General features: G+C 46.4%; 1 protein-coding gene and 1 long non-coding RNA gene across 2 annotated transcripts; one reads left to right on the top strand and one right to left on the bottom strand.

The window, feature by feature from the left end:
* Positions 1 to 4029: 4029 nt before the first annotated feature.
* On the top strand, positions 4030 to 25059 carry BBS2 (Bardet-Biedl syndrome 2). Its single transcript, XM_040615811.1, has 17 exons — positions 4030 to 4244; positions 5936 to 6163; positions 6538 to 6663; positions 6929 to 6991; positions 10662 to 10739; positions 12966 to 13070; positions 13866 to 13952; positions 15264 to 15399; positions 17878 to 18017; positions 18814 to 18958; positions 19519 to 19690; positions 20724 to 20853; positions 21665 to 21796; positions 22312 to 22449; positions 22919 to 23031; positions 23740 to 23888; positions 24542 to 25059. Exons 1-17 carry the CDS (start codon positions 4128 to 4130, stop codon positions 24646 to 24648), a joined length of 2166 nt encoding a protein of 721 aa, XP_040471745.1. The 5' UTR covers positions 4030 to 4127; the 3' UTR covers positions 24649 to 25059.
* LOC121098135 lies at positions 24911 to 26350 on the bottom strand. Its single transcript, XR_005831182.1, has 2 exons — positions 25632 to 26350; positions 24911 to 25349 (listed from the first exon to the last, which is right to left on the bottom strand). It is a non-coding gene; the product is annotated as an uncharacterized LOC121098135 (long non-coding RNA).
* Positions 26351 to 26383: the final 33 nt, after the last annotated feature.

The raw sequence follows: 26383 nt of genomic DNA, 5'->3' as shown, positions 1-26383 counted from the left end.
TACCTTGGGCATATTTAATTATTTCATTCCCCTTTAGTTGCTAATTAGAAGCCAAGAGTAGAGGAGATGAGTAATCCCTTGGGATGTTGAGTAGACACTTGCCCGAGCTTGCAAAGAAAACACCAACCCCCTCGGTATAAAGGCGTGAAATAAAAGGATGTGCTATTTTCCTTGATGTCTTCATAGCCCTGCTCCTGAGATCCCGAGATCGTGGTCGTCTGTCCCAGGAATGATTCATGCAGCTGCTGTGCTGGATCCTGTCTCCCCCAGGAGCTCTCAGGGGAGGCAGGATCCGGCACAACGGCTCGTCCCATCCCCATCCAAAGGCATCTCCCATCCCAGGGCTGTGCATGGGATGGGGGGAGAAATGCTGCTCGGGCTCGGGCAGCACACCTGGGATGGGGAAAGAGAAAAGCCCCTGCAGACAGCAAAGCTGGTTTGCTGCTGCTCAGACAGGCTCTGCCTTCACCTTAAGAAGTATTTTGGTGTGCAGATGCAGTTGCTCACCCCTGCCCGCTCCCTCCAGCCGTATGATCTCCTCCTCGAAGGCTGGGGATGGTTATTTTTGCCAGCATTTTCCCAAACTCGGTATCTGAGAGCTCCTTAGTGCTCCCCTGCCAGGCAGGTGAAGGCATCAGGAATTTTTGGTTGGATTTGAAGTCTTTGCCAAGAAACCGCTACTGGGTGGGTGAGGATCCTCGTACCTGTCGTGCCGTCGTGGCCAGCTTCCCTGTGCAACCTGCCTAGAAAGCCAGGAACGGGTGCCAAGCATGTTTGATTCTATATATTTTATATATATATTTATCGTTACCTCATATTGTATTATATTAAATGATACCAAATGATGTTATATTTCCCCAGAAGCTGGAACAGAGCAAACACTGGACACAGCATCCCCTTGGCAAGCCTGTGCAGAGCAGCACTGGGGTCACGCAGGGAGGATGAGGATGGCCTCTTGCTGGATAATAAGACCCCTGCTCTGGTGATGAAGCCAAACAACCCCTTGAGTACACTCCAAACAATCCCTTGAGTACAGTCATGCTGACCCCGGCTGCGCAGCAGCAATACGCAGGAGCTTGGTGAGGATTAGATGGGATTTTCCCCCCTATAAAAGTGGGGAAAGGGAAGGACCCCTGCTCCGAGTGCTGCCGGATGGCTGCGATGGGAGCAGCGTGGTCACCAGGCTCAGGACTGGATGCTGCACGTAGAATATAAATGACAGGCCTGTCAAACGAAGGGGAACGAGTACTAAAAGTCATGACTTCAATTTTAGGAGCTTGAGAGCCAGCAAATCCAAAGTGGCAGCTGTAACAGGCAGTGTAATTTAGCCACATTGCAGACGCACCAAACCCAATACCATAATTAGAGATGCAAAATAGTATTTACAGCCCAGATCATACATATTTAGCAAGAAGTTGGAATTTTCATCTATTTCCAATTTTACCAGCCTAAAAAGGTGTCTGAGCCCGTTGTGCTCGTCTGAGTTTGCAGAGGCCGACAGTGAGCCGCGCTTGGTGCTGCTGGGGGGGGGGGGAGCTGGGGATTTTCCCTTTGGGGGCAGCAGCATTTGCTGAGCTTCAGCAACACCCCGTTGTGCGCCCCAGTTCACGCCAGTGCTTTGCCTTTGTGCTCCGCTACCCAAAGCGGCACCCGGGAGGGGAGACCCACTGCAAGGCTGGCACCTAGACCCACGCTCACCCAAAACGGGTCCACAAAGGGGAAAAAAACCCACCCTCTTTAATATGCTGCATATGACTGCTGCCTTGTTATTCACAAGTATAATGGCACATTGATAGAGCTGCCAGAAAAACTTGGTAAAACAATTAAAAAAAGGAGAAAAAGGCGGTTGTCACATTCGGAGTCGCATGATCTCCTCTCCAGCGCTGCCTTTGAGAGCCCTCCTTCGCATGCAGGGCAGGGACGCTGCTGCCGGCCGGGGCTTGGCTGAGGCACAAGGAAATGCCAACGGGGACATGCCTGCCAGCTTTCCTAGAAATAAATGAATCTTTGCCTCAACCCGGTGGCCTCTGCAGGAAGGGCTGTTGGCCCACTGCATCCTTTTCCAAATGTGCCTCTTGCTGGGATGGGGGTGACAGCGTGACAGTGGGTGGAGGGGTCTGGATTCGGGCGCTGGTCGGAGAGTGCGGTGCATTTACAGCATCCGTGAAGGTTATCGTGTTAAAAGTATTTCTTAAACCCAAAATAATCTAAGGATTTCTAAAGCCGTGATTTTAGAAAGGGTCTCCCTATGGAGCTTGTGGTCACTGTGGGGAGAGGGGACACGTAAGGGTCTGGTACCAAAATCCATGCTGGGATGGGGACCGGCATCGTAGCTCGGCATGGGTTTGCCCTTCACCCCCCCAGTCTCCAACCTCCTCCCAGCACCCCAGTGATGGGATTCTGCACAAACCAGTGTGTAAGCCCATGGCACAGCGTCATCAGCGCGCGGAGGTTGCCCTTTCCCGGGTGGCACCGAGCGTTTTAACACCAGGTTTGGTTTTATCGGCTTGTGGCTTCTTGGTTGGAGATGCCCTTGGCTTGCAGCAAGGCGCCGGGCTGCTGGTGGAGGGGGCGTCATGCACCGCAGGGTGTGAGGGGTGAGGCAGGGGGGCTGGGGACAGCGAGGGGACACCCCTAGGACCCCCAGCTGGGCACTGACCCCGCAGGGAAGCCATGGCCGGGATGGTGGTGCGGGTGTTGGGGGATGCTGTGGCTGCTCTAGGGGCCAGTATCCTCTGCCCTTCTGTCCTCCTGCCCCCCCCGCCCCTGCCCCCCAGCTCCCCCAGCTGCCCCCAGTACCTCCAGTAGCCCTCCAGCACCTCCAGCAGCCCTCCAGCACCTCCAGCAGCACCCCAGTTCCCCTGACCTTTGCAACTGCTCCCCCAATCCCACAGCCCAGCCCCCCCCCGATGCCCCCCAGTACCTCCAGTGGCCCCCCAGCTCCCCTGATCTTTGCAATTGCACCCCCAATCCCACACCTCAGTCCCCTCAGTAGCACCCCAGCAGTCCTCCAGATGCCCCCCAGTCCCTCCAGCAGCTCCACAGCTCCCCTGACCTTTGCAATTGCATCCCCGATCCCACACCTCAGCCCCCCAGCCACCTCAGCTGCTCCCCAGTACTCTCCAGTAGCCCCCCAGTACCTCCAGCAGCCTCCCAGCTCCCCTAACCTTTGCAATTTCCCTACCAATCCCACAGCACAGCCCCCCCCCCAGTATCTCCAGTGGCCCCTCAGTATCTCCAGTAATCCCCCAACACCTCCAGCAGCCCCCCAGCTCCCCTGATCTTTGCAATTCCAACCCCAATCCCAATCCCCATCCCCCCCCGATGCCACCCAGCTCCCCTGACCTTGCAACTGCTCCCCCAATCCCACACCTCAGCCCCCCAGTAGCCCTCTCGCTGCCCCCCAATACCTCCAGCAGCCTCCCAGCTCCCCCAACCTTTGCAATTCCCCCCCCAATCCCACACCTCAGCCCCTCCAGTATCTGCAGTGGCCCCCCAGTATCTTTAGCAGCCCCCCAGTATCTCCAGCAGCCCCCCAGCTCCCCTGATCTTTGCAATTCCAACCCCAATCCCACACTCCAGCAACCCCAGACGCTCCCCAGTACCCTCAATAGCACCCCAGTAGCCCTCCAGCAGCCCCCCAGTATCTCCAGCAGCCCCCAGCTCCCCTGACCTTTGCAACTGGTCCCCCAATCCCACAGCCCAGCCCCCCAGATGCCCCCCAGTACCTCCAGATGCCGCCCAGTCCCTCCAACATCCCCCCAGCTCCCCTGACCTCTGCAACTGCTCCCCCACTCCCACAGCCCAGCCCCCCAGATGCCCCCCAGTAGCACCCAGTCCCTCCAGATGCCGCCCAGTGCCTCCAGCAGCCACCAGCTGCCCTGACCTTTGCAACTGCTCTCCCAGTCCCACACCTCAGCCACCCAGATGCCCCCCAGTACCCCCAGTACCCCCCAGTCCCTCCAGCCGCCCCCCAGTCCCTCCAGCCGCCCCCCCCGTGCCCGCCCCGCCCCGCCCCGCGAGGCCCCGCCCCTCCCGTGAGGCAGCGGCGGGCGCGGGCGGCGGAGCGGCCCCGGCGGAGCCCGTGTGCGGGCCGGGCCGTGCTGCCTGCCGCCGCCGCCGCCGCCATGCTGGTGCCCATCTTCACGCTGAAGCTCAACCACAAGATCCTGCCCCGCATGGTGGCGCTGGGCCGGTTCGACGGGACGCACCCCTGCCTGGCGGCCGCCACGCAGGCGGGCAAGGTAACGGGGCGGCGCGGGGCCCGCCTGCCTCACGGGGCCCGCCTGCCTCACGGGGCCGCGCCGAGCGGAGCGGGGGGGGCCCTGCCCGGGGCCCGGCGGAGCGGCCGGGGCCCGCTGGGTGCTGCCGGGCCGCGCTCGGAGGGGGCTCAGGGCCCGGGGGCGGGGGCCGCTGAGGCCTGGCAGTTCCCCCCGAGCGCTGAGGCCTGCTGGCCCCCCTGTGCACCCCCAGCGCCGAGGCCTGCCGGCCCCCCTGTGCCCCCCCCAGCCCTGAGGCCTGCCGGCCCCCCTGTGCCCCCCCCAGCCCTGAGGCCTGCCGGCCCCCCTGTGCCCCCCCCAGCGCTGAGGCCTGCCGGCCCCCCTGTGCCCCCCCCCAGCCCTGAGGCCTGCCGGCCCCCCTGTGCCCCCCCAGCCCTGAGGCCTGCCGGCCCCCCTGTGCCCCCCCCCAGCCCTGAGGCCTGCCGGCCCCCCCTGTGCCCCCCCCAGCCCTGAGGCCTGCCGGCCCCCCTGTGCCCCCCCCAGCCCTGAGGCCTGCCGGCCCCCCTGTGCCCCCCCCAGCCCTGAGGCCTGCCGGCCCCCCCTGTGCCCCCCCCAGCCCTGAGGCCTGCCGGCCCCCCTGTGCCCCCCCCAGCCCTGAGGCCTGCCGGCCCCCCTGTGCCCCCCCCAGCCCTGAGGCCTGCCGGCCCCCCTGTGCCCCCCCCCAGCCCTGAGGCCTGCCGGCCCCCCTGTGCCCCCCCAGGGCGGGGCAGCGGGAACGGGAAGGGTGCAGGCGGGCTGCGGTGGTTGCCTTGCAGGAGTAGAAATCCTTAGAAATCCTTATGGGTGCTCGGCTGGAGCTGGCAATACAGGCAGCGGGGGGTAACATACACCCGAACTAATAAAACATGGTTTGAAGCCTAAACCCACAGAGCCATTTAGGTTGCTGTAAATACAAACGTGGCTGGGCTGTGATGTTTCCCAGTGTAGTTATTATTAATTTTGTTTTGGAGCCTTTAGGAACTGCACGGAGCAAGGGCTCGTTCCCCGGGCGGGCTGTACCGCCGTAACCCAAAGGCTGTTAAGCACAGTACTCTGTGTTTCTGCAGAGTGCACGGATGTGGCGCTTAGAGGCATGGTTTAGCGGTGGGCTTGGCGGCGCAGGGTTAGCGGTTGGCCTTGGTGATCTTAAAGGTCTTTTCCACAACCTAAATGAATCTGTAATATCCTGTGATCCTCTGACTCTGCTCCTGGGAATTACAGTGACTGAACTTTGGTGAGAATTATCACAAGGCCCTTTTAAAATTAACCGCGTTCACCTGCCAGTGGAGGTGAGGAATAGGTGCCAGGTAAACTGTCCTAAATATTTGGGGGGTTTTGGTAACATTCTTACCAGCTGGATTAAATTGTTTAATTTGTTGTTCCCTCTGGTTTGTTTTTTTTTTTTTTTGGCCTTACTCTGAAGACATGTTAGTTGCCATTTTCAGAAACAAACAAAACAGCTGGCCAGAGCAGGGTTTTCCTGCGCTTCCCCTTTTTGCTGTAGTTTAAAGGATAACTGTCAGAATATTGTCAGCAAAACCTCCAGTCTTTTGTTCTCACTTTGGTTGAGTGAATGCCCTCCTTCCCCATCACCGTTATTATCCAAACAGTAGTCTTTAATGTTTGTATACAAACATATATGCCTTGTGATAATATTTATATCTTTGTTTTTACAGGTTTTTATTCATAACCCTCATGCCCGAGGACAGACAACAAGCACAAACCGGATGGTGCAAAGTAACCAAGATTCAGACATTTCTCTTCTCAACATTAACCAAGGGATCACTTGTCTAGCTTCAGGAGTGCTGAACCCTCAGCTTGGTTATGATTGTCTTCTGGTTGGAACACAGACTAATTTATTGGCTTACGATGTGTATAACAACTCAGATTTGTTTTACAAAGAGGCAAGTAAATTTAACTCTCTGCTTTTTTTAATATATTAGGGTTTTTTCTTTTTTTTTCACTTTAAAGATTGCAGTTTTTACATTACTTTGTCAATTAATTATGCTTCTGTTCTTTGCATTAGTGTATTCAAAACATTTTGCCTTCAGAATATCTGGAATATTAAAAAAACCCCAACAAATGCAATGTATGTCTTGTGTATGCACATGTGAGAGCAGATTTGCACAATATGTCAACATCACCTAGCAAGGCAAAATTTAAATTTAATAGGCATTCAGAGCTCAGCTAAACGGATAGCGAGAATGTTGGAAGCTCTTTTTTTGACTTGTGTACTCTGATGTCTTATTGTCTGCTGTTTCTTTTTGTTTTTCTGTAGGTTTCGGATGGAGCCAATGCAATAGTTCTTGGAAAGCTGGGAGATATTTCAGCTCCACTTGCTATTACTGGTGGAAACTGTGCCCTGCAGGGCTTTGATTATGAAGGAAATGACCTTTTTTGGACAGTAAGGCTATGCTTTTGATGTTACTACAAGAGTCTTTCAATGGTGCTCATTCCTCTTGCTTTTTTTACGTGATAAGTACTAATTCAGTAATTGATCTTTCTTAATTTATGTCAGACCTTGAACTGTGTTTTGGTCGTGTATTCAGTTCACTCAGGTGTTGCTTGAATGTAGATTATATTAGTTGTTCTGTTGTAGTTGAGATCATAAAAATAGTTTAGCTTCTGACAGCTGTCATCAGTATTGAGGATTGTCCTTCTCATTTTAGGTTACTGGAGACAACGTTCGGTCATTGGCACTGTGTGACTTTGATGGTGACGGCAAAACTGAGGTTTGTAAATGTTTACATGTGAATCCGACCGTTTTCACGGTCTTGTAGTGAAATGATAATAAAAAACCATGGGTTATCAAACATGACTGGCTGATATTACTGGTTAAAGTGATCCCTGCATGGAAGTTGTGCCTTTTTCAGACTCCAGTCTGGCAAAGACATGCACAAATGCTCAGCCCATGTACAGGGAGCAGCACTGGTCTCTGGCACTACTTGGAGTCTGTAAAATGAGGTGTATCTGGACTCTTTACTGCATTCCTGCCTCGCTTTGGTGAATAGATTGCTAGCTGTAATGGAAAACTTCTCACATTTTTCTTAACTACGAGAGAAATACAATGAAATGCCTGTGGTCATTAGTTGCAAGGCATCTATTTCAGTGGTATTTCTTGAATATGGTTATAAACACTTAAATTTCAGAGGAACAACTTGCAAGCATCTTACGTGTAAAAGTGAGCTCTTAAAAAGCTGTGCTGTGAAGAGCTTCACTTACAGTTGGTAAAATCAAGAAATCTGTCTTTGCTTCCAGTCCTCCTGTTTCTTCATAGTGACAGGGGGAAACAAAATACTCTCTTCTGATTTAAAATTGAAGCTAACTTATAACAAGCATCTTGCTGATGAGATGAGACAAACAATAGGAAACAGCTGCCGTTCTGATCATGTAGACTGCAAGAAATGAAGTCATGTATTTGTATGGCATTCTATGTTGTAAATGTTCTTCCATCCGGAATGAATTGAGGGATCATGCTTATACATATGAATCTTGAAGAAAAGTAACAGCTTCCTTAGTATGCGTCAGATGCTAGTCAATATGATGTTAAATCACCATGCTAAACCTACTTTTGTCATCTGTCTCTCAGTTTTAATCATAATTACTGAAGCTTTTCTGTTTGGTTCCCCACTTGGCATGTGTAATTGTTACCCCAAATCTGGGTTCTTCACTCTGTGTGCAAGAGCCAATCCACACACTGAGTTGAGACGTTTGTTCATTGCCTGTCTGGGCAGAGATGGGTGCTAGGCAGTAATCCACAAAGCTAGCACACCTCTTAACACAGAGTGACGCTTTCTTTGTAGGCTTTGAACAATTGTTTACGATTATGGTGTAGTAACACTGTATTTTCCTTGGCTCTTACAAGCCTTATCTCCATTTAAAGGTACAGCGTTCTTTGTTTCCCTGGCACGTTCTGTGAGGAGGGGGCTTTATTAGTAGGGGTCCCTCTTTGCTCTAGGGTGGATCTTTTAGTATGATAATTAGGATGGTTCAGACATAGTTCCAGTAATTTTTTGTTTGGTCTCATTAACCATTTGGTTCTCCTTGAACTGAACTTGTTGTGCCCCAGCTTGACGGATGCATTTCTGTGTCTGTTCCTTCTCCCAAGGCCATATTTTGATAACTGTAAGGATTTCACTATTAAACTAACTGCAAAAAAGTTACTGTAAAAAACCCCACCAAAAAACCCCTCTTGTTTTTCAAATTCTTTCTTGTTTTTCGCTATAGATACTTACTTCGCCCCCCCACTTTCTTTTTTTAAAATAAATAATTCTTGTGTCATAATGTTTATAGTGATATGTAAAGGACATCTACACTTTTTGTTTTTCTGTTATATAAATGTTGAACTGATAGAGATACTTTGCTTCATTGGGATCTTCAGGAAGTGAAAAAAAAATCAGGTTTTCCAGTCAATTTCTTTATAGCTTCTCTTAGAGTGTGGTGTTTTTAATGTGCTGAGAGGTGGTTATAGAAAGTGGAGAGGGTGTATAAAGATTCAGAAATCAGGAAACTGATCTATGGCACTAATTGTAAATGTTTTGCACTAAGTGGTTTTTTTATTGTTTTGCTATTATTTTTTCTGCTTGAGAAAGTTTCATTCTCAGCAGTTGGTGTAATCTGATGCCACTTTGAGCTAAGCAGTTGGATGCGTTATCCAACTAACTTACCCTGCCAGTTACCTGAGCATGCATTTGCTGAGATTTTTTTTTTTTTAGTGTTCTTTTTAATCTTAATTGTCTAGGCGGGTTTTTTTTATTTGTGGCTTTTTGTGAAACTGCTTCTGGTTTAAAATTGAGGTTCTGAGAAAACGCACAGAAACATCTTTGCAAATCGTTGTTTATCACTTTGTGTCTTATCTGATAAGCGGGTGTGCTAGCTTCATTTCCGTTCTTCTCACCCCAGCAGAAACATGTCTATATTTAAAATTGACCAGTTTTAAAAAGTCATGAATATACTTCGGTCGTTTAGTAGCTAACAAAACTGATTTGTTGTGGTCACTGTCTTCCTCGGGATTTTGGATTGATACAGGTTATGTTCTTCTGTCTCACCAAAGACTTGGAGGGGGAGGAATCTTTTCTTTTTCATTCCACAGTGGAATGAAAGTCACTGTGGTGGACAAGTTGGATCACAATAAATGAAAAAAACCCCGACATCTAGGCATCTTTGGGAAATGCAGCATCATCAGTAGTTGTTTTGGGTTTCTGTGCTTTTAGTTACTCACTTTTAGCTGGTAGTTGCATCTTGTCAAGTAATCTGTACCTCTTACATGTGTTATTTGTTGTAAATTATTTCAGTATCTATGGTTAAGCTTAGCCTGGTGTAGTTTACTTTGTCAAAATTTGAAGCATCTTTACTTTGGAAGGAAAGAAGCCTTTAATCTTCGTAAAAATCCAACTTCCATATGGATTTGTGTCTATATTCTGCCAAGTAAAGATGGATGGTTCATTGGTTTCAGTGAGGAAAAGTACTACCGGGTTTTAAACTTTCATTTCTAATTCTGTTTGTCATTGATTTGCTGGATGACTTTGTGGGCAAGACACTAAGCAAATCTATTTCTTGGTTTCTCAATTTGCGAAGTAGAAACTGTGAACTGTCACCATCTTTAGAAAATGCTTTTTCCACAGAGCTTCTTTTCAGTTAATGCCTTATACTGGCTCAACTAGGAAACAGGAAAAGAATGATAAAGGAATGAGAATGCAGAAGACCTGAGTCAGTGCTCATTTCCTATTTGTATGATCATTTACATCGAGTTAAAGCTCATTTTACCCACGCTTTGCAGTAATGGCAGCAACCATTTAGGCTGGAGGAGCAGTGATGGTTTGATACTTGGATTCATTGGTTTTGAGTTTGTTTTTTTTTTTTTTTTTAAATGAGGGATGTTCAGTGCTGAGCAATGATTTTTTTTTTCCCAGTTGTTTGCTCACAGGCCAGTAACTGGGAGTTGCTGGTTCTCTGAACCCATGTAATACAAGTTGGAACTGGGCTCCAAGTCTTCTGCTCCAACACAGGCAGCACAGTATTTTTGATGTATATAATTGCAGTTATGAGTTGTAACACTGAATCTTTTACAGTAAGAAAAGAGCATATCCCTGATATTCCAAGTATCTTTTTTTTATTTCTACCCCAGATATTTCACTGTGCTTTTGTAGAGTCTAGCTTGACAAAAAAATGCATAACTAATACTTGATCAATGGGAGACTTCTGAAATCTTGTCTTGATAGGTGGTACCTTTTATTCCACTGCCAACTTTTCATAGGGCTGTTAAAACCTCATCATTGCTGGACTTGGAATTTTTATTTGCCCTGTAGGTCCTAGAGTATGTCCTTTTTATTTCCGTGGCTTGAATAACTTATTTTTGAGGTAGACTTCTTTTTTTTTTTTTTTTTTTTTTCTTTTTCCTAGCTTCTTGTTGGCTCTGAAGATTTTGACATCCGGGTGTTTAAAGAGGATGAGATTGTGGCAGAAATGTCAGAGACAGAGGTAAATTACTTCTACCTAATGTTTATTAGAATTGCTGATGGAGCTGAAATTCTTGTGTATTGTCAAGCTTCTCTGGTTCAAATTTGTTGTGTAATTAAATATTACTTAACTATTTGGCACAGTATCTGCTAGAACTGCAAAAGTTTAATAATGTCTTTCATTATGCACAGGGTTTTTTGCTTTGTTTATTTACAAACCTTTCACCAGGTTCAGAAAAGTAACTATTGCTTGACTGAAAGTCAGGGCCCTGTCCAAAGGTAATTAAGGTTACTGGATTGTGACTGAAGCTCTTCCTGCCTTCTAAGTGAAAGAATGGCTTTGACAGTTTTCCTCAAATGCATTGACACAATCTGACAAAGTAACTTGCCTCATGTATTCAGACAGTGCACAGCAGGGCAGGTGAGGGTTGCCTGGGCAAAACTGGAGGCTTAGTTTGCAACTGGAATTGCAAAGCCAGAGTTACGCATGTTGGCTGTATAAACAGTGCCTAAAGCAAGGTGTGGGGCAGATAGGTTTACAGAAGAATAAATGAAAACTGTGGGTGTTGCTCTTCAGCTTGAGAAATGAGAGAAATCCCACTGTTAAATTTTGGTTGCTCGGAAGGGGGTAAAATACTGTTAGTATTGCATTTAGGAGTTTATTTTTAGTCTTCTCATGATTCTTCTGGGCCCAGGTTAGAGTAAGGACACGTTACAAACCCTTGTCCTTGAAGATCTGAGGTCTCCCTGCTGCCCAAGTTGGGGCTAAAAGGCTTAATTAGCTTTTAATCCACTTATGGAGAGCTATAAAAGACTAATCCAGGCAGTGTCCTAGGAAAGGAGGCTGTTGCTGTAGCTAGAATTAGAACTGGGCCTATAGTACATTTTGTTGTCTGTACAGTAGCCGGTCTGGAGTTATGTTGTGATTTCTAGTTAAAGGGAAGCTAAAGATCCATCACTATCATGTGTGATTTATTTTCAGATCCACAGTAGAATTGTTTTCATTTCACACCTGCAGAGGCTTAGGAGGCTTGATGGAATCCTACTGTTCTAATTTAAAAGCCAACAGCTGCACCTAAACCTTCTGTTTTAGGAAGGTCAGTTCAGGGAACAAAGGCTTTATACATCGTGCTTGTTTCGGAAGGCTTGAATAGTTTGCATTTGCTGTGTTTGATCACTTAGTCTAGTGAAACTGAAGCCATAGACTGTTGTGGTTCTTCAGTTTTTAAACAATTTGGTATAAAGGGAGTATTTGTACTTTTGTGAGTTTCTGACTGTTTCTGGATGTCTTCTGTCCTTACTGAGTGCATGCAATTTAGAGGGTTTTGGTACTTGGGAAAGGCTTTGGAGAAGGTCATGAGAGGGAAGGATAAATGTTTGGAAAATGTTTTATGGTAAAAAAAAAAAATAAAAAATTGAGCATAGTCAGCTGAGTTTAAGAAGTTGGTGAAAGATTTAATTTAAGGAAGTCTCCTCTGGTACATTGTACAAAAGACCAGACAGATGATTGCAATTTTGTCCTGATGTTAAAATCTCTAGTCTTAGTGCGTGATAAAAACAGCGTTTCCAAGCACTGAGAGCCTTAGCTCAGTGAAGAATCATAAGGTCACGGGTCTTACGAGGAGTGAGAAACAGCTACGACTGAGTTAGGACTCTTGGGTATTTCCCTGGAGCCGTTACTTATTCAGGTAATACCTAGGCTGGTGTTCTAATGGTGTTCCAAAGAAGTCAAACTGCGGGAGCTGTTAAATTTTATCTCGCTAATCTTGGACAAAGATTTTCCACCAATGATATCTCTAGGGCTTTCCCAACCCATGTGAAGTTGAACTCTTTGGCATCCTCAGCTCCTGAAGCTTCAGGAATGTTGTGTGTTTGGAGTAGGTTTTCAGTGATAATATGTTAGCACTGATGACCACAAGAATCCTCTGAGCAGTTGTTTGCTGCTTGTGGTAGGAAATATTTGGTCAAAGTCCACAGTTTGAGGGCAGTTCTGCAATCCTTGCTGAAGTGTATCTTAACGCTGGCAACACAGCTTGTGTGAGGGAATCCTACAAGGCTTTTGGTGATTTCAGACTGATTTTTAAGAATAGTTACTTCAATACTCAATGCTTCCTACAATAAGCTTACTTATCATTTAAGTATTGTGCAGTTCATATGATAGAGAGGTTGTATAGTCTGTTCCCTTACTTGAAGATGCTCAAGTTTTCACTCCTGTATCCTCTCTCTCTCCCTCCTTCCCCTTCACAAGACCGTTACTGCGCTTAGCCCCATGTATGGCAGTCGGTTCGGCTATGCTCTTTCCAATGGGACAGTTGGAGTTTATGACAAGACAGCCCGCTACTGGAGGATTAAGGTTAGTCCAATGTTGGAATATCATCATGGAAAGCTTGAAGGCTGCCAGGAGATTGGGTACCAAATCTCAGGTCGTTCTGCTGTAATCCTGCCTCCTTAGATGAATTTGAAATTTTTGGTTGAGTGTAGAACTTACTGTAATTTTGTTCTTACAAACTTCAAGCTTCAGCTTCGCGCGCTTGTGTTCAAGCAACAGAGAAATTTGAGTTCACTGTTGGAAAACTCTCCTGGCTGTATTGTTGTTGAATCAATAAACTGTTTTTCAGAGACTGAGTTAATTTTGCATTGTCTGTGTTTGAAGCTAATTTTTCACATCAAGAGCAATTTGCTGCTGTAGCACGTCATATTGGCAAGATCCTTTCCTGATGCTCATTTTAATATTCTTAATGTAACACAGATTAGAACGGTTTGTTTAATAGTATTAAGAGAAAGGATTCCTTGGGAGGTGACATGAAGAGGTTAATGGGTTTTCTCAGTGGTGTCAGTTTATGATGATGATGAAGCCCTGATTATTCCCCCTGCCCCTCCCCCGAGAATTTAGCTTTTTACTCTTTGTTTTTGTGAGTTCTCATCATCTGCTTGGATGAAAATGTATTTAATGGAAAGATCAGGTTCTTTGAGAGCAGTGGACTAGACTAGTAATGCAAGGACTAAGATTTCAGATGTGTCTGTGACCTTAGAGATAGTGATGCTCCAGCTTCCTAGCCTCTTATTCCCATGTCTTGCATGTGTCAGGCATGTGCCGTTGAACAAACATACCCAGACTTAATTTGTTCTTTTTTTTTTCCGTCCTCAGTCTAAAAACCACGCCATGAGCATACATGCATTTGACCTGAACTCCGACGGGGTGTGTGAGCTGATCACTGGCTGGTCCAACGGGAAGGTGAGTTTACTCAGGGCGGGGGTGGGGAATGAGGAGCTGTAAATCTGGAAGCTGTGTTTGTACAAGGCTGCTAAACAGTCTGAGGGAGAACAACCAAAAAGTTAAAAAGACTGATGAAGACTGAACGCTGAAGAACTATTGCAGTCAACCTAGTTTGGCTGGTGAATGCCGTGCCAAGTGCAAGATCAGAGAAAAGCTGCTTCCTCTGCTTAGCTCAGTCAATTGCTGAGGTGTGGTAACTTGTTTCTGTGGTAGCAGAAGCCATATGCCACATCGTAGGGCTCGAGTGTCTCTTTTCAGCTGTGTCTTGAGGATGTGCTAATAATCCTCTGCAATGTTTCCTGAATGTTCTCAGGCTACAGGGAAAGCAAAGCAGTTATGTAACAGGAGAGCAGCGTCAGTCTTGACTATGGCAGGATTAATCACGCGTTACTTAATTTTATGTAAAGACATTCTATACAGCTCAGTCGTAGACTCTTAAGCCTGTTGCTTGATACTCCCCTTTGCCAGAAATGACTGTTCTAGCTGCCAAATCTCTCCTGGACACAGCTTGCCAGTTGGGTTTTTTTTAAAGCTATACTTTCTTCTTCACACCTTTCATCACTGTCATTAGCCTGAGGGAATTTAATTAACTTCATATCAACTTGGCAGTCTAGGGCCTAGGTATGTTGTAACTTATGTTGGATTAGGTGTATAACACTGTTAACAAGAGAATCTCTCCTTGCGTTACCTTCTCCCTGCCCCCCCGTACTTTTCCGCTGGCAATTTCTACCCTGCTTGTTGGTCTGAAACAGTCCCTAGCTCCTAGAAAGTGTGGTGCTGGGTCCTGTGCTTTGGAAAAGCCACACTGCACAGAACTGAGTCCCCCTCGCCACTCTTTTCCAATGAAAGATAATTAAAAGTTGTGGCATTTGTGTATAGAAATAATTCACCGCACAAGGGCTGGAGCTAAGAGGAGAGGCTGTAAATACCGCATTAAGTTTATTTCTGGTTTTTAGTCCCTTCATTGCTGCACTCATGTGCATAACGTTCCCAGTGCAGACTTGCAGTAGTCCCTTTCTTTCCTCCCTCTTGTTTGTAACTTAGGGAAGCACCTCTGAAGAGCAGGTCCTTCTAGCTGAGGCTGTCTAGAGGTCGTTTCTTGATGGTATTTTTTTCATGTGTGGTGTGCTGATCAGCAGAGCTGCAAGTTCACCTGCAATTCTGTGAGCGGAGCTGGCTTTTGGTTAACAGCTCGGAGTAGGGCATGGCATGTATTTTGGAGTTAGCTTTCCTGTTCATGCTGTGCCTTGGAACTCTGTGTTGTTCCAGGTTGATGCACGCAGTGACCGAACTGGGGAAGTCATCTTTAAGGACAACTTTGCTTCCTCAATTGCAGGAGTGGTGGAGGGGGATTACAGAATGGATGGGAGCACCCAGTTAATCTGTTGTTCAGTTGATGGTGAAGGTAAGAGCGTTGTTCAGGATATTCATTTAATACATAGTAACATGTGGCACATCACATCATCTCAGATCAGCTAAACATTTTTTTGGTTCCATAGTAATTTTCACGCTTTATGCGAAGTTAAGGGAATTTTGAGTTACGCTATCTGCAAACAGGATTTTGAATATTGCCTTCTCTCTGATAATCAGTGTGTGTTTTATTATGATCCAAGAAGCTGTCAGAATTCATTTTTGTAATGGAAGAAGTCCCATCCTAACAATGCAAAGAGAACTATATCCAGTATATTCAGACAACATTATTATAGATGAATGTATAGGAAATCCTTTTTTCCTATATGTGGTAGTTCTTTGGTCACTTTACAGTGGGTAAAGGTGTTCAGAGAGCTAAGGGGGTCCATGTCTGGGTTTTCTGAAGATGGATAGTTTTTGTATTAGAAATGTTAGATGTTAACAGCTTTTTGTTTACTTGAAGGTGCTATGCTGAGACTGGAAAACTGGTGGATTTGTCCCACCATACATTCAAGTCAGCCCTGGTTACTGTGAGTGGGAGCAAATGCCATCACAGGTTATTTAAATAGGCTCAGCATGAATTTACAGGGATGGCTTCAGGAAAGACACTGGTGTGATTATCCGACTGTTTGGCGTCAGTGGCCTGAGACAAGCAGGTCTGGCACAATCCATTTGGAACAAAAGCCTGTCCTTGTTAAATGGCACAGTGTTTCGCTGTCTGTCTTAATCACAGGCTGCATGGATTTGCTGCGCTTGGGCTTTAGCATATAAACCTTTTCCCCATACTTACAGAAGGGGAATATTGTACACAGTTCTGAAGATACCTTGTCCTAGCAGAGCTGCGTAGGCTAACATCACTGAACACCATCATCCTTTTCTGATGGGTCCATCATAAACAAACCTCAGCAGGATGGGAATCCCTTTAGGCTGGAGCCTTTAGCTGTTACTGAATAGTCATAGCCCTATTGTTGGGGTTATATGGTGGTGTGGTTTAACCCCAGTGGCAACTCAGTACCGTGCAGCTGCTTGCTTGCTCCTCTCCCACTTCAGCAGGATGGTAAAAGCGTTGAGAACAATTTAATAATTGAAATAGAATAAGATGATGATGATAATGAAAAGGAGAGAAATAAAATCCAAAGGGAAGGGAAAAAACAAGTGATGCACAATACAGTTGCTCACCACCTGCTGACCAATGCCCAGCCAGCCCCCGACCAGCAATCAGCAGGCCCTGGCCAACCCCCCCCCCCAGTTTATATACCGAGTGTGATGTCCTATGGTGTGGAACAGCCCTTTGGCCAGTTCGGGTCAGCTCTCCTGGCTGTCCCCTCTCCCAGTTTCTTGTGCCCCTCCAGCTTTCTTAGGCTGACAGGGCCTGAGAAACTGAAAAGGCCCTGACTTAGTACATAACATTACCAAACAACAAGTAAAAACATCAGTGTGCTATCAACATTGTTCTCACACCAAATCCAAAACACAACACTGCACTGCTACTAAGAAGAAAATTAACTCCATCCCAGCCGAGAGCAGGACATACGGACAATGCATTCTCGTAGTCCTTGTCAATAGAGTTCTGTTTGGGGCCAGCATTCTTTCAAGTGAGGTGGCGTTCTGTGTTTCAGTGTATTTTCTGCCTTGTTCACATTTAAAGTGAATAATTCACTCAGAAATAACAAAATGGGTCCTTTTGTTGGGAGGACGGTGTGCATGCTGACTGCTTTTCAAGTTTCCTGCAACTGTCTACAGGGCAGCAGTGATACGCAGTCAGGCAGCATGTGCTTTGTAGGTGTAAGATTTTTGTCCCTGGCTTTCACTGTCAGCTGCAATCAGAGCACAGAGCCCTAGAGCAAAACGGAAGTTTATAGCAAGTGTGTTGGTCTCATCTGTTCGGCTCTTCTGTCTCCACAGGCAGGTGGAGGTATTTGCATAACCGTGCTCTGCTGGGCTGCTGGGACACAGGTCTTACCCCCCCTTGAAGTGACGTGTCTCTTGATTTGGGGAAAAACTGATGTGGGTAAATCTTTTTTACTGGCTGATTGACAGTGACTTACAGTCACTTCCAGACAGCAGCAATTCCTCTGACCAGCTGTAGAAGTCCAGGTACACATTTTATTAATTTTGCATAATTGCAAACTTGCCTAAGCACCTGAAAGAATGACTTAAGTGGGAATCCTCTCACAAAAGGCCTGGGTGCTCCACTTGTCTGGTCAGGTGAAGACAGCTTAAAGACAGGTTGGAAATTCAATTTTTTTTAATTATGCAGTTCTCTTGTCCTGATCATCAGGAAAGTCAGAGCCTCTGTGGGTATAAATCAATACTCAGGTTTTCAGCTGAATGGTACCAGCTGAAGACCAGAACTAGTGTTTGCTGCTGAGGAGGTGGTACAGGGTGGGTCTTATTACAAAAAGTAAATTTCAGAGAGGCTGTGAAAGGCTTTGAAATTGCCTGTTGTTTTTTATTTTTTTTTCCTGTACAGTCCGAGGCTATCTGCCAGGAGGTGAGGAGATGAAAGGAAATCTAATGGATACAAGTGCTGAGCAGGATGTGATCCGAGAACTTAGTCAAAAGAAACAAAATCTGCTGCTGGAATTAAGAAATTATGAGGAAAATGCAAAGGTACTACTTAAATAATGTGTAGGGCCCAAACACACTTTCCTATTGCTATAAATCCGGAGTAATCTGGGACGAGGTCGCGGGGCAGTCCAGACAAGTCAGAACTGTAACCTGTTAGGATGTGGTGAGGTTGTTTACTGGGGTTCCTGCTTCTGCATCTGGCTTGCTCCTTGTGCAGGTTCAGAACTTGCTTTTTGTATTGTAATATGTGACACTTTCCTTGCTCCTTTGCCTTTCCAGAGCCGTTGTGTTTGGAGCTGGATTCTCTTCAGCCCTCTGCTTTGGCTTATGGCTGCAAATTGTAATTTTCAATGCATAAGCCAACTTGGGGGTCAGAAGGGCTCGTACCAGAACATCGGGTAATGGGTTGAGAGCTGGGAGCGCTGCCAGGGTGTAGGAAGCGCACTTCTGGCTTGATGGTGAACGTGCAGAAATAAAGAGCTTCAAAAAATAGTCTGAGGAAAGCACAAATTCACATTTGAACAGTAAATTACGACCATAGCAGAAGCATGAGATTATATAAGCCTGTGCTTAAAATTGAATATATGTTAAGTGCTTTTCTGACTAAAGATTTGAGTACAGAGCTGAGCTCCATTGAAAATAAAACACTTGAACAAATAGTAGCACAAGTATCCACAGCTTGGTGCCTTATCCAACCACTGTTCATAGCTATGTGAAGTGTCTGGGAAGTGCTGTAAGCTCCTGCAAGAAAAGAGAACTGGCTTACACGTATGTTTTCTAAGTTGCTTGAATGAAAATCTTGAGGTTCTAATACTAAAGGGTATGTGTTTTGCAACAGGCTGAACTGAACGCTCAGTTGAAGGAAGCTGATGGGCAGAGAGGTGTGATTCCAGCCAACACCCAACTCCAGACAGCCCTCTCGGTTAATCTGGGCTCTGACAGCCAGTCTGCCCATGTGGAGCTGTGCATTTCCACCACAAATGGTGAGTGGTAGCCTGCAACCATTGACATTCATTTCATGTAAATTCATGCAAACATTTAGTTATATTTAGCTGATGATTTGCCTGTCTCCCCTTTATCGTCTGTAACGTCCCCTTTGTGGTTGCTTTCCTTGCACAGAGTTTTGAATCAAGCTGCATTCCTTTGATGGGTCTCAGGGGGAGGAGTTTGAGGCAATGTGTGTCTTGTGATGTGTTATTTTCTAAGGCAATGAACATTTAACTTGTATGAAATGAGACCTGGTGACCCTGCAGTGCCCCTTATGTTGACTCTAACCTACAGCTGTGTTAGTGAGGCTGTTGTACAAATGCAGCTGGCTTTGTATGCAAAAGTGGAACTACCCCAAGATAGTAAATTCACCCAGCACCGGGCATGCTGAGGATGCAGTCGGGTCCAGATGTGGTACTGCTGGTCATCTGGGGTATTTTAACAATTCGGAGGAGGGGTGTGAAGGGTTGACTGTGCTCAATTCTGAGAACAGTGGTGGTTTGTTGCCAGAGGACAGCTGTTAATTTAGGAACTGCTTTTTCTTCCTGTTGCTAAGACACAATCATCCGTGCGGTGCTGATCTTTGCTGAGGGCATATTTGAAGGAGAGAGCCACGTGGTACACCCCAGTTTCCAGAGCCTCTCGGGCTGTGTTCGAGTTCCCCTAACTCCACCCAAAGATGTCCCTGTGGATTTGCACATCAAAGCCTTTGTGGGTTACAGGAACAGGTGAGTTTTGTCTTGTGATCTCTGCTGGTCTCCAGAGCTAACTGTGTGACCAGTAAACAGCCATGATGTGGCTTCGTACTAGTCCCATGGGAAGTGCACTGTTACTTCCCTGGTGCCCTGCTTCTCTGTGTTACTGGAAGGGTAGCTGGAATGCTTTCTTAAGAACACTGTTGCACCTGTGATGCTGAGCTCTTCTCCAGACAAAGTCTGAATGCTCTGGAGTCACTGGGACTTATTGTGCTCTAGCTCTGCCTTTAGGGGAGCAGTGAGCATTTCTTGTCCGGGGAATGCCTTATTGTGGGTCTCCGAAGGGAATCAAGAGAGGCAGAGGCTGTATCCAGGCTGTCTGCTCTAAGTGGCTGCCTCTCCAGGTCCCGAGTGGTGGCTGCTCTGGCTGAAGTACTTGAGCAAGCCTGTAGTCTTTCAAGCTACAAAGTAACCCTGAACCTATTTGTCTTCAGGGCAAATAGAAAGTAGCGTATGCTTGATTTCAAGACACACTTTTCTAGTTTCCCACAGAAATAAAATGTCTTTTCATGTACACTTAAGAACAACTTTCTCCCTGCTCACATCTGTCAACTGGCGGTGCCCCAGGAAGCAGCATCCTTTCCCTGAACAGGGAGGCCTATTTTGACAGCTAGCCAGCAACTGCAGAAAGAAAGTATGGGACTGAATTCCCTTCTTATTTTCTCAGTTTCTCTTTGTTATTGCTTTTAATAAGAATTCATTGAACCTGTAAAGAAAATATCCAGTCACATAGTAAAATTGTAAATGTGTTAGCTTAGAGAATATATTTCATTGGAAGGATTATGGAAAATGTAAGCCATGGGGAGGAATCATTCAACCTCATGATGTGATAAGCCTGGAATTTCCAAGTTCCAGTATTTTTTCCTGGGAAAAAGTAAGCAGCTGATTATGTAGCTGGAAGCTGCTGATGTCAATAGCCAGCTAAAAAAGAACCAGGAACCGTTGCAGTAGGTGAATCCCTGATATGTTAGTAACTGTCTCTATTTTTCCTTTGGAATGCTTCCAGCACGCAGTTCCATGTATTTGAGTTGACAAGACAGCTTCCCCGCTTTTCAATGTATGCCCTGAGCAGCCCGGACTCGGCCCCGGAGCCCCTGAGCTTTGTTAACTGTACAACGAATGAGAGGCCGCAAAGGGTTAGTTTCTGCTCTGCTTCCTATTTTCCAGTCCTACGTAGGTGGAGGGTTTGAAATTAGCTTGAGATAGTCAACAGCAAAGGGAGAATTTGCAGTGAACTGCACTGCTGGCCTTTGGAGTCAGTGTATTTCAACTTGACTCTGCTTTTTTTCCTTCTTTTAAAGATGCCTCAGTTGTGGCAGGACTAATGGCCTGAGATGATGAGGCGTTTCACATACTGCGTTCCTTGCTGAGGGATAGTTGATGGAATGTGGCAGGAGCCCTGTAGTGAGGGACGAATATTGTAAACGAGCAGAGAACAGGAATGAGGCAGTGCAGTGCCCAGATAATGGCTCAGTTTCACAACAGATGAGCAGCAGTGCGGTAGCTTTTGTTCTAAAAGATCTGAATAGTGGGATTGCAGTAATTAGAGCTGGTCATTTCCCTTGTAACTGTAGGGCTCTGCCATATTTACATGGCCTTTACTGCATTAAATGCCAAGGCAAAACACAAGATGAACCAAAACTTTAACTTCTTGCAGTACAACCAAGCCTTGTTCCCAGGTTTCTCTGGTCTCAAGGCCTTGGGCTTAGCTTGTCACTTTGAGCTGGTTGTTGGATTTTGTTTTCTTAAGAATATTGAGCTTTGGAGCAAGGATTCAACTGTCCTTACTCTAACAAGTTTGAGAGATGGATTTAGGGGATGAAACTTGGTAAATGAGATTTCCAAGGTACCCTGAACAGAGCGCCTTGGTGCACATCACATGCAGGGATGTTGCGTGCTTCTCCAGGCTTTCCACATGGTTGATGCTCTTCATTTTATTTTTGCAAGATTGTTATGTGGCTGAATCAGAGTTTCTTGCTGCCAGAGGATGCTGAGTTTCAGAGCGCTCCCTTTCAGGTTTGCTTCACTTCCCTTCGTAATGCAGGTCAACTCTGCATCAAAATCAAGGCTGGTGGAGATGTGAGTATCTTCATGGGCAAGGGGAACACCCGTTTTATTATACTCTGGTAAAACTTAGGGGTTGTGCCAATATGAGGCAGTAAAAATGGTGACTGAACAGGCAGAGAAAATACTTATGTTTTTGGAAACTTTTGGGTCTGTTTACTGTTAGCAGGTAAAATTCCAGGCCTGTTACTGAAGGAAACTGCTTAGCCTACAGATCTGTAGGAAGGTGTTTGTTCCCACACAGGGTGGTTTCGGGGAGCTACGATTTGAGGCACAAAGGCTGCCTGTAACTTTTGTGCTGGTCCTGTGTGCACAGATGCCTCTTCCCAAGGCCTGAATAAAAGCTCCTTGGTAATCAGTGTCTCCTTATCTACTAAAAGCCATAGAGCTTGCTCATGCATCGATTTTTGCCTCTTGGTAGTGAACTGCTTTGAGCCTGGGTAACTGTTTGAGAGGCAGTCCTGCTGGGCAGTTGTGGGAGACGTTTTGGCATGGAAGAGCAATGAACTGCTTGCTTTCCTTTCTGACAGATCTCCATCAACACGGATGATATTGATCTAGCTGGTGACATTATCCAGTCAATGGCCTCCTTTCTGGCTATTGAAGATTTGCAGGTGGAAGCAGATTTCCCTGTGTACTTTGAGGAGCTGCGGAAAGTACTGGTCAAGGTGAGGAGGTATGGGGTGTTTCTGAATTGGCAGCTAGGCAGTCACTGGGGGCATTTGAACTAGAGGATCTCTAAACTGCTGTATCTTTGTGGAACTCGGCCAGCGATGGCTTGCTCTGTCTTCTGTGCAAAGGACAATGGGACACCCTCGGCTCTCTGTTTATTCTTCGTTCTGTAGAACAGGCCATTGGTCCCAGCAGTTGGTTGTTTAAAATAATGTAAATATCTTGTCTGGGAGACAGAGCTGTGGGTTTGGGTCAGGGTCTAAGGTGTGTGTTTCAGCCTGATTGCCCCCTTCCTGGGGCAGGGTACTACTCTGGCAGCCGGGGGAAGGGGAATGGGCCCAGGGATGCCGGTTGGGTAAGTTGGGATGTTATTTCCTATTACACGGGGCCAGGGTTTACCTTGGACAATTACCTGTATGCCCAGAGTGCTGGGGGCCCTTTCTCCTGACTGTCTGCCTTGGACAGGTGGATGAATACCATGCGGTGAATCAGAGGCTCACTGCCGACATGGCTGAACACTCCAGCCTCATCCGCAGCATGCTGGTTCAGGCGGAAGACGCACGACTCCTGGGAGACATGTGAGTGGTGGCTGCTTAGCTTGACTGTGCTGGTTTTAGAATGGTCAGTCTTTGCTTTTCAGGCAGAAAAGAGCACAAAACCCCCATGTGTGCTATAGGGGTTGCCTAGTAACAGCTCTGGATGTAGAATTGGTAGCTTTGCTGGGTCCATCATGAGCTCTCCTTGAGCCTTGCCTTGCTCTTTAGGTGGAAAACCCGTCTGGGAAAGGCAAAAGGGCAAGGTTAGGTATTTGACATAGAGCTGGTAGTGTGAGTCAGCCTCGAGATGGCAAGATATATTAGCAAAGATACACTAAAGGAAGAAGGCAGTAAAAGCTGTTTGTGGTGTGTGAACTTTTGAGAACCCCAAGAAAGAAATTTTAGGTGTAGTCTTTTCACTCTTAATGGGCTGTGTTCTGCTAATGCCCTGTCTTTACTGGAAAGAGCAGCAGTAAAGAGGTCCAAATTGCTGCAGAGCAGTGTTACTTTCACTGGGGAAAGTGGCACCTCCTCTGGGTTGCTGGATAAAATAACTGCAAAAATAGACCTTCTTACCCACCCCAAAATGAGTATAACCAACATGTCTAGACAAGTCTGTTGTCTTGTAGCTAGCAGATACATGATTAACCCTGGTAGCCATCACAACCATGTATCACTTTTATATTGACAAACTAGGAATTACTTTCTTGTCTCCAGAGATGCAAATAACTGGATTGATTGTTCCCCCAGGAAAAGCATGAAGACACGGTACGTTGAGCTGTATGATCTGAACAGAGATTTAATAAATCAATACAAAATTCGCTGCCACAATCACACGGAGCTGTTGAATAATCTGAAAGCTGTGAATCAGGCAATCCAGAGGGCCGGGCGGTTACGTGGTAAGTATTGTGCCTTTGGAGGGGACGGGGAGGCTGGGACCCTAGTGAGGCAGATAAGGTGTGTCTTGGAGGCACCTGGGTTAGTTAAGTGACTTCAGGCTTTTTGGCCTGAAACTAAATTAGTAAGTAGAAGTAACCTTTAACTTCACAGTCATAGCCAGTTGCCTGTGACAGTCACCTGTGAGTATTCAGCATCATCTGAGATCACAGTTTTAGAGAATAGGTCAAAGCAGTTTCCAGCTTTCTGGATGGTATAGAAATGGCTAGTTTTGTTGAACACCATTTAAAAAACATTTTTAAAGTAGTGTTTCAGTTCTTAATTTATAATTCTACTTCTAAAAACCCCCAGCAACTTAAGCAGGGCTGTTTATATTATTAGTTCTGTGAGTCTTTGGGCAGGAGGTGTTTTTTTGTCTGTATAGCATTCCCCTTTCAATAAGTCATTTAAGCTCTCCTGTAATAGAGCTACAGATGATGATTCTTTAAAGAAAGGATTTTATTTACATATTAGGAGAAAAGGTGGCATTTCACTGTGTGTTTAAAAAATATTTGAAAGAACCCCCTAAATTCTGTGACTAGGTCAATAAGTATTTTTACCACTTTCTTAGTAACTGAAGTGTGTGTTCTTTTCTTTCCTTTTTTTGTCTTTACAGTCGGCAAACCTAAAACACAAGTGATCAGCGCTTGCCGGGATGCAATAAGAAGCAACAACCTTAACATGCTGTTCAAAATAATGCGTGTGGGAACAGCCTCTTCTTAAAATGGCTGGAGGAGCAGCAGCTGCGCAGAGGCAGTGTTTCCATGCAGCGGGCAGATAACAGACCAGTAATGACGAGCGGTTCATTCAGTCCCCCACTCCACTGTAGGGCGAAGTGATTGCAAAGGTAGCATTTTAGTTAAGCCTTCAGGTGAGAAATGTTACTACGCAGGCCAAAGGTTCATGAAGAAAGCATCAAAGTTGAAGTGTAGATGTGCTATTTACGCAAGACAGAGGTGTAATATTGCAACAATTATTTTTCTTACAGTAACTTTATATTTTAATATATTTTGTAGGTCAGGCATTGTCCTTTTCCGTTAAAACATAGACTGCTTTGGTTTTGTTCTGATTTAGTTGGGGAGATGCGTACGGTTAAGTTTTGTTCAACAAATAAAACCAACCCCAAACAAAGCACTTTCCTGGTTTTGCTGCATAGTCTCTGTGCACGTGAAGCACTTAAACTCTCTGTGTCAGAGGATCCCGGGTTTCCTTGCAGGGGTGTGCTGCTTTCTAGGTGAACTGCAATTCAGGGCACTAGAAGTACCAAAGGGATAACATCTCCTGGCTGGCTTTTAAGCAGAAGATCTTTGAAAGCCGTCCAGTTCCACACTCCACACAGGTAGGAAGTGGTCCGTTCCATATCAGACAGGCTCTCTGCACCTGGATTGCAGGAAGTTTTGCTTCCAGCTGGTTCTGTGCTGCTGCTGGAAAAAACCACAGATACTGAGGTGGGCAAGGGTGCATTTCAGGAACAACAAAAACAAACAACATGCCCAAGCTTGGTGCATACTTACGAAGAGCTGGCAGTACTTAATGGAATTAGACAAAGAAGGTACTGAAAAATATCTCTGCTCTTGGCTCAAACCTGTTTATTAATTGTGGGATCTCTTAGAATTGATTAAAATATTACGGTAAGGCTCTATCTTAGATCTAAAGATATTTTAGAACCTTTGCCAAAGCAAATTTCTTCTAGAAGCTAAAAATACCACGTGCAGGATGGAGGTTGGGCCCCAGTGCTCCTGGCTCCCGCGCCATTCATCACATTCACCACCGCCTGGGTTGGGGTGGGCAATGCCGGCAGGGAGGAGATGGGCCACTTCTGTGAGGCGAAGCTCTTGGGTAGCTTCTGGGCGCTGTCACGAGTAAGTGTGTCCTGTAACTGGCTCTTTCTTGCTGCTGCTGCATGGAAGCCAGCAGCCCACTGTTCGTCACAGAGCAGCTGGTGAGCGTGCAGCCAGCTGAATGGGGAATGTAATTCTTGCGGTGTGGTTTAATCCCCCGAATGGCCCCTTGCCCATGTTTTGGTCCCTTCGATATGGAGGACTGCAGTGCCAGCAGCACAGGTCTCTGTCACTTCAAACCTGCAGCAGCCGGAGCTCATTTGAATCCTTTTAAGAATCTGGTTGTTAGTCAAATCCAGTTCCTTGGTAAAAGCGTGGTGAGCCACCCATGCTGTTCTAAGCAAGTGAGCTCTAAGGGTTTGATTATGGAACAGTCTCCTGGCATAAGTGCTGGGCTTTCTGCTACCTGCTGTACCTGTTCCCACTGTTTCAACCTCCTGTTCTTTATGTTCAAAATCCTAATGCTTGCTTGCTTACGTTTATGTAGCCTGTTCAATGATAAGAGAGTGGCTGTGATCAGAGAGCAGCTTTCCCGTCAGCGTCCAGGGCATCCAGTCCCAGCTCTGTTCTGCTCTTGGCAGCAAGGTCAGTTCTTTGGTCACAGTCCAGACCTCTGA

This window comes from Falco naumanni, chromosome 15 (assembly GCF_017639655.2).
Source record: "Falco naumanni isolate bFalNau1 chromosome 15, bFalNau1.pat, whole genome shotgun sequence".
Lineage (NCBI taxonomy): Eukaryota > Metazoa > Chordata > Aves > Falconiformes > Falconidae > Falco > Falco naumanni.
This window is presented reverse-complemented; position numbering and strand designations above follow the sequence as displayed.

Coding starts and splice junctions, on each gene's coding strand:
- BBS2 (XM_040615811.1), top strand. CDS start 4,128: ATGCTGGTGCCCATCTTCACGCTGAAGCTCAACCACAAGATCCTGCCC. Junction 13,071..13,865: donor CCCGCTACTGGAGGATTAAG/GTTAGTCCAATG, acceptor TTCCGTCCTCAG/TCTAAAAACCACGCCATGAG. Junction 19,691..20,723: donor TTTGTGGGTTACAGGAACAG/GTGAGTTTTGTC, acceptor GAATGCTTCCAG/CACGCAGTTCCATGTATTTG.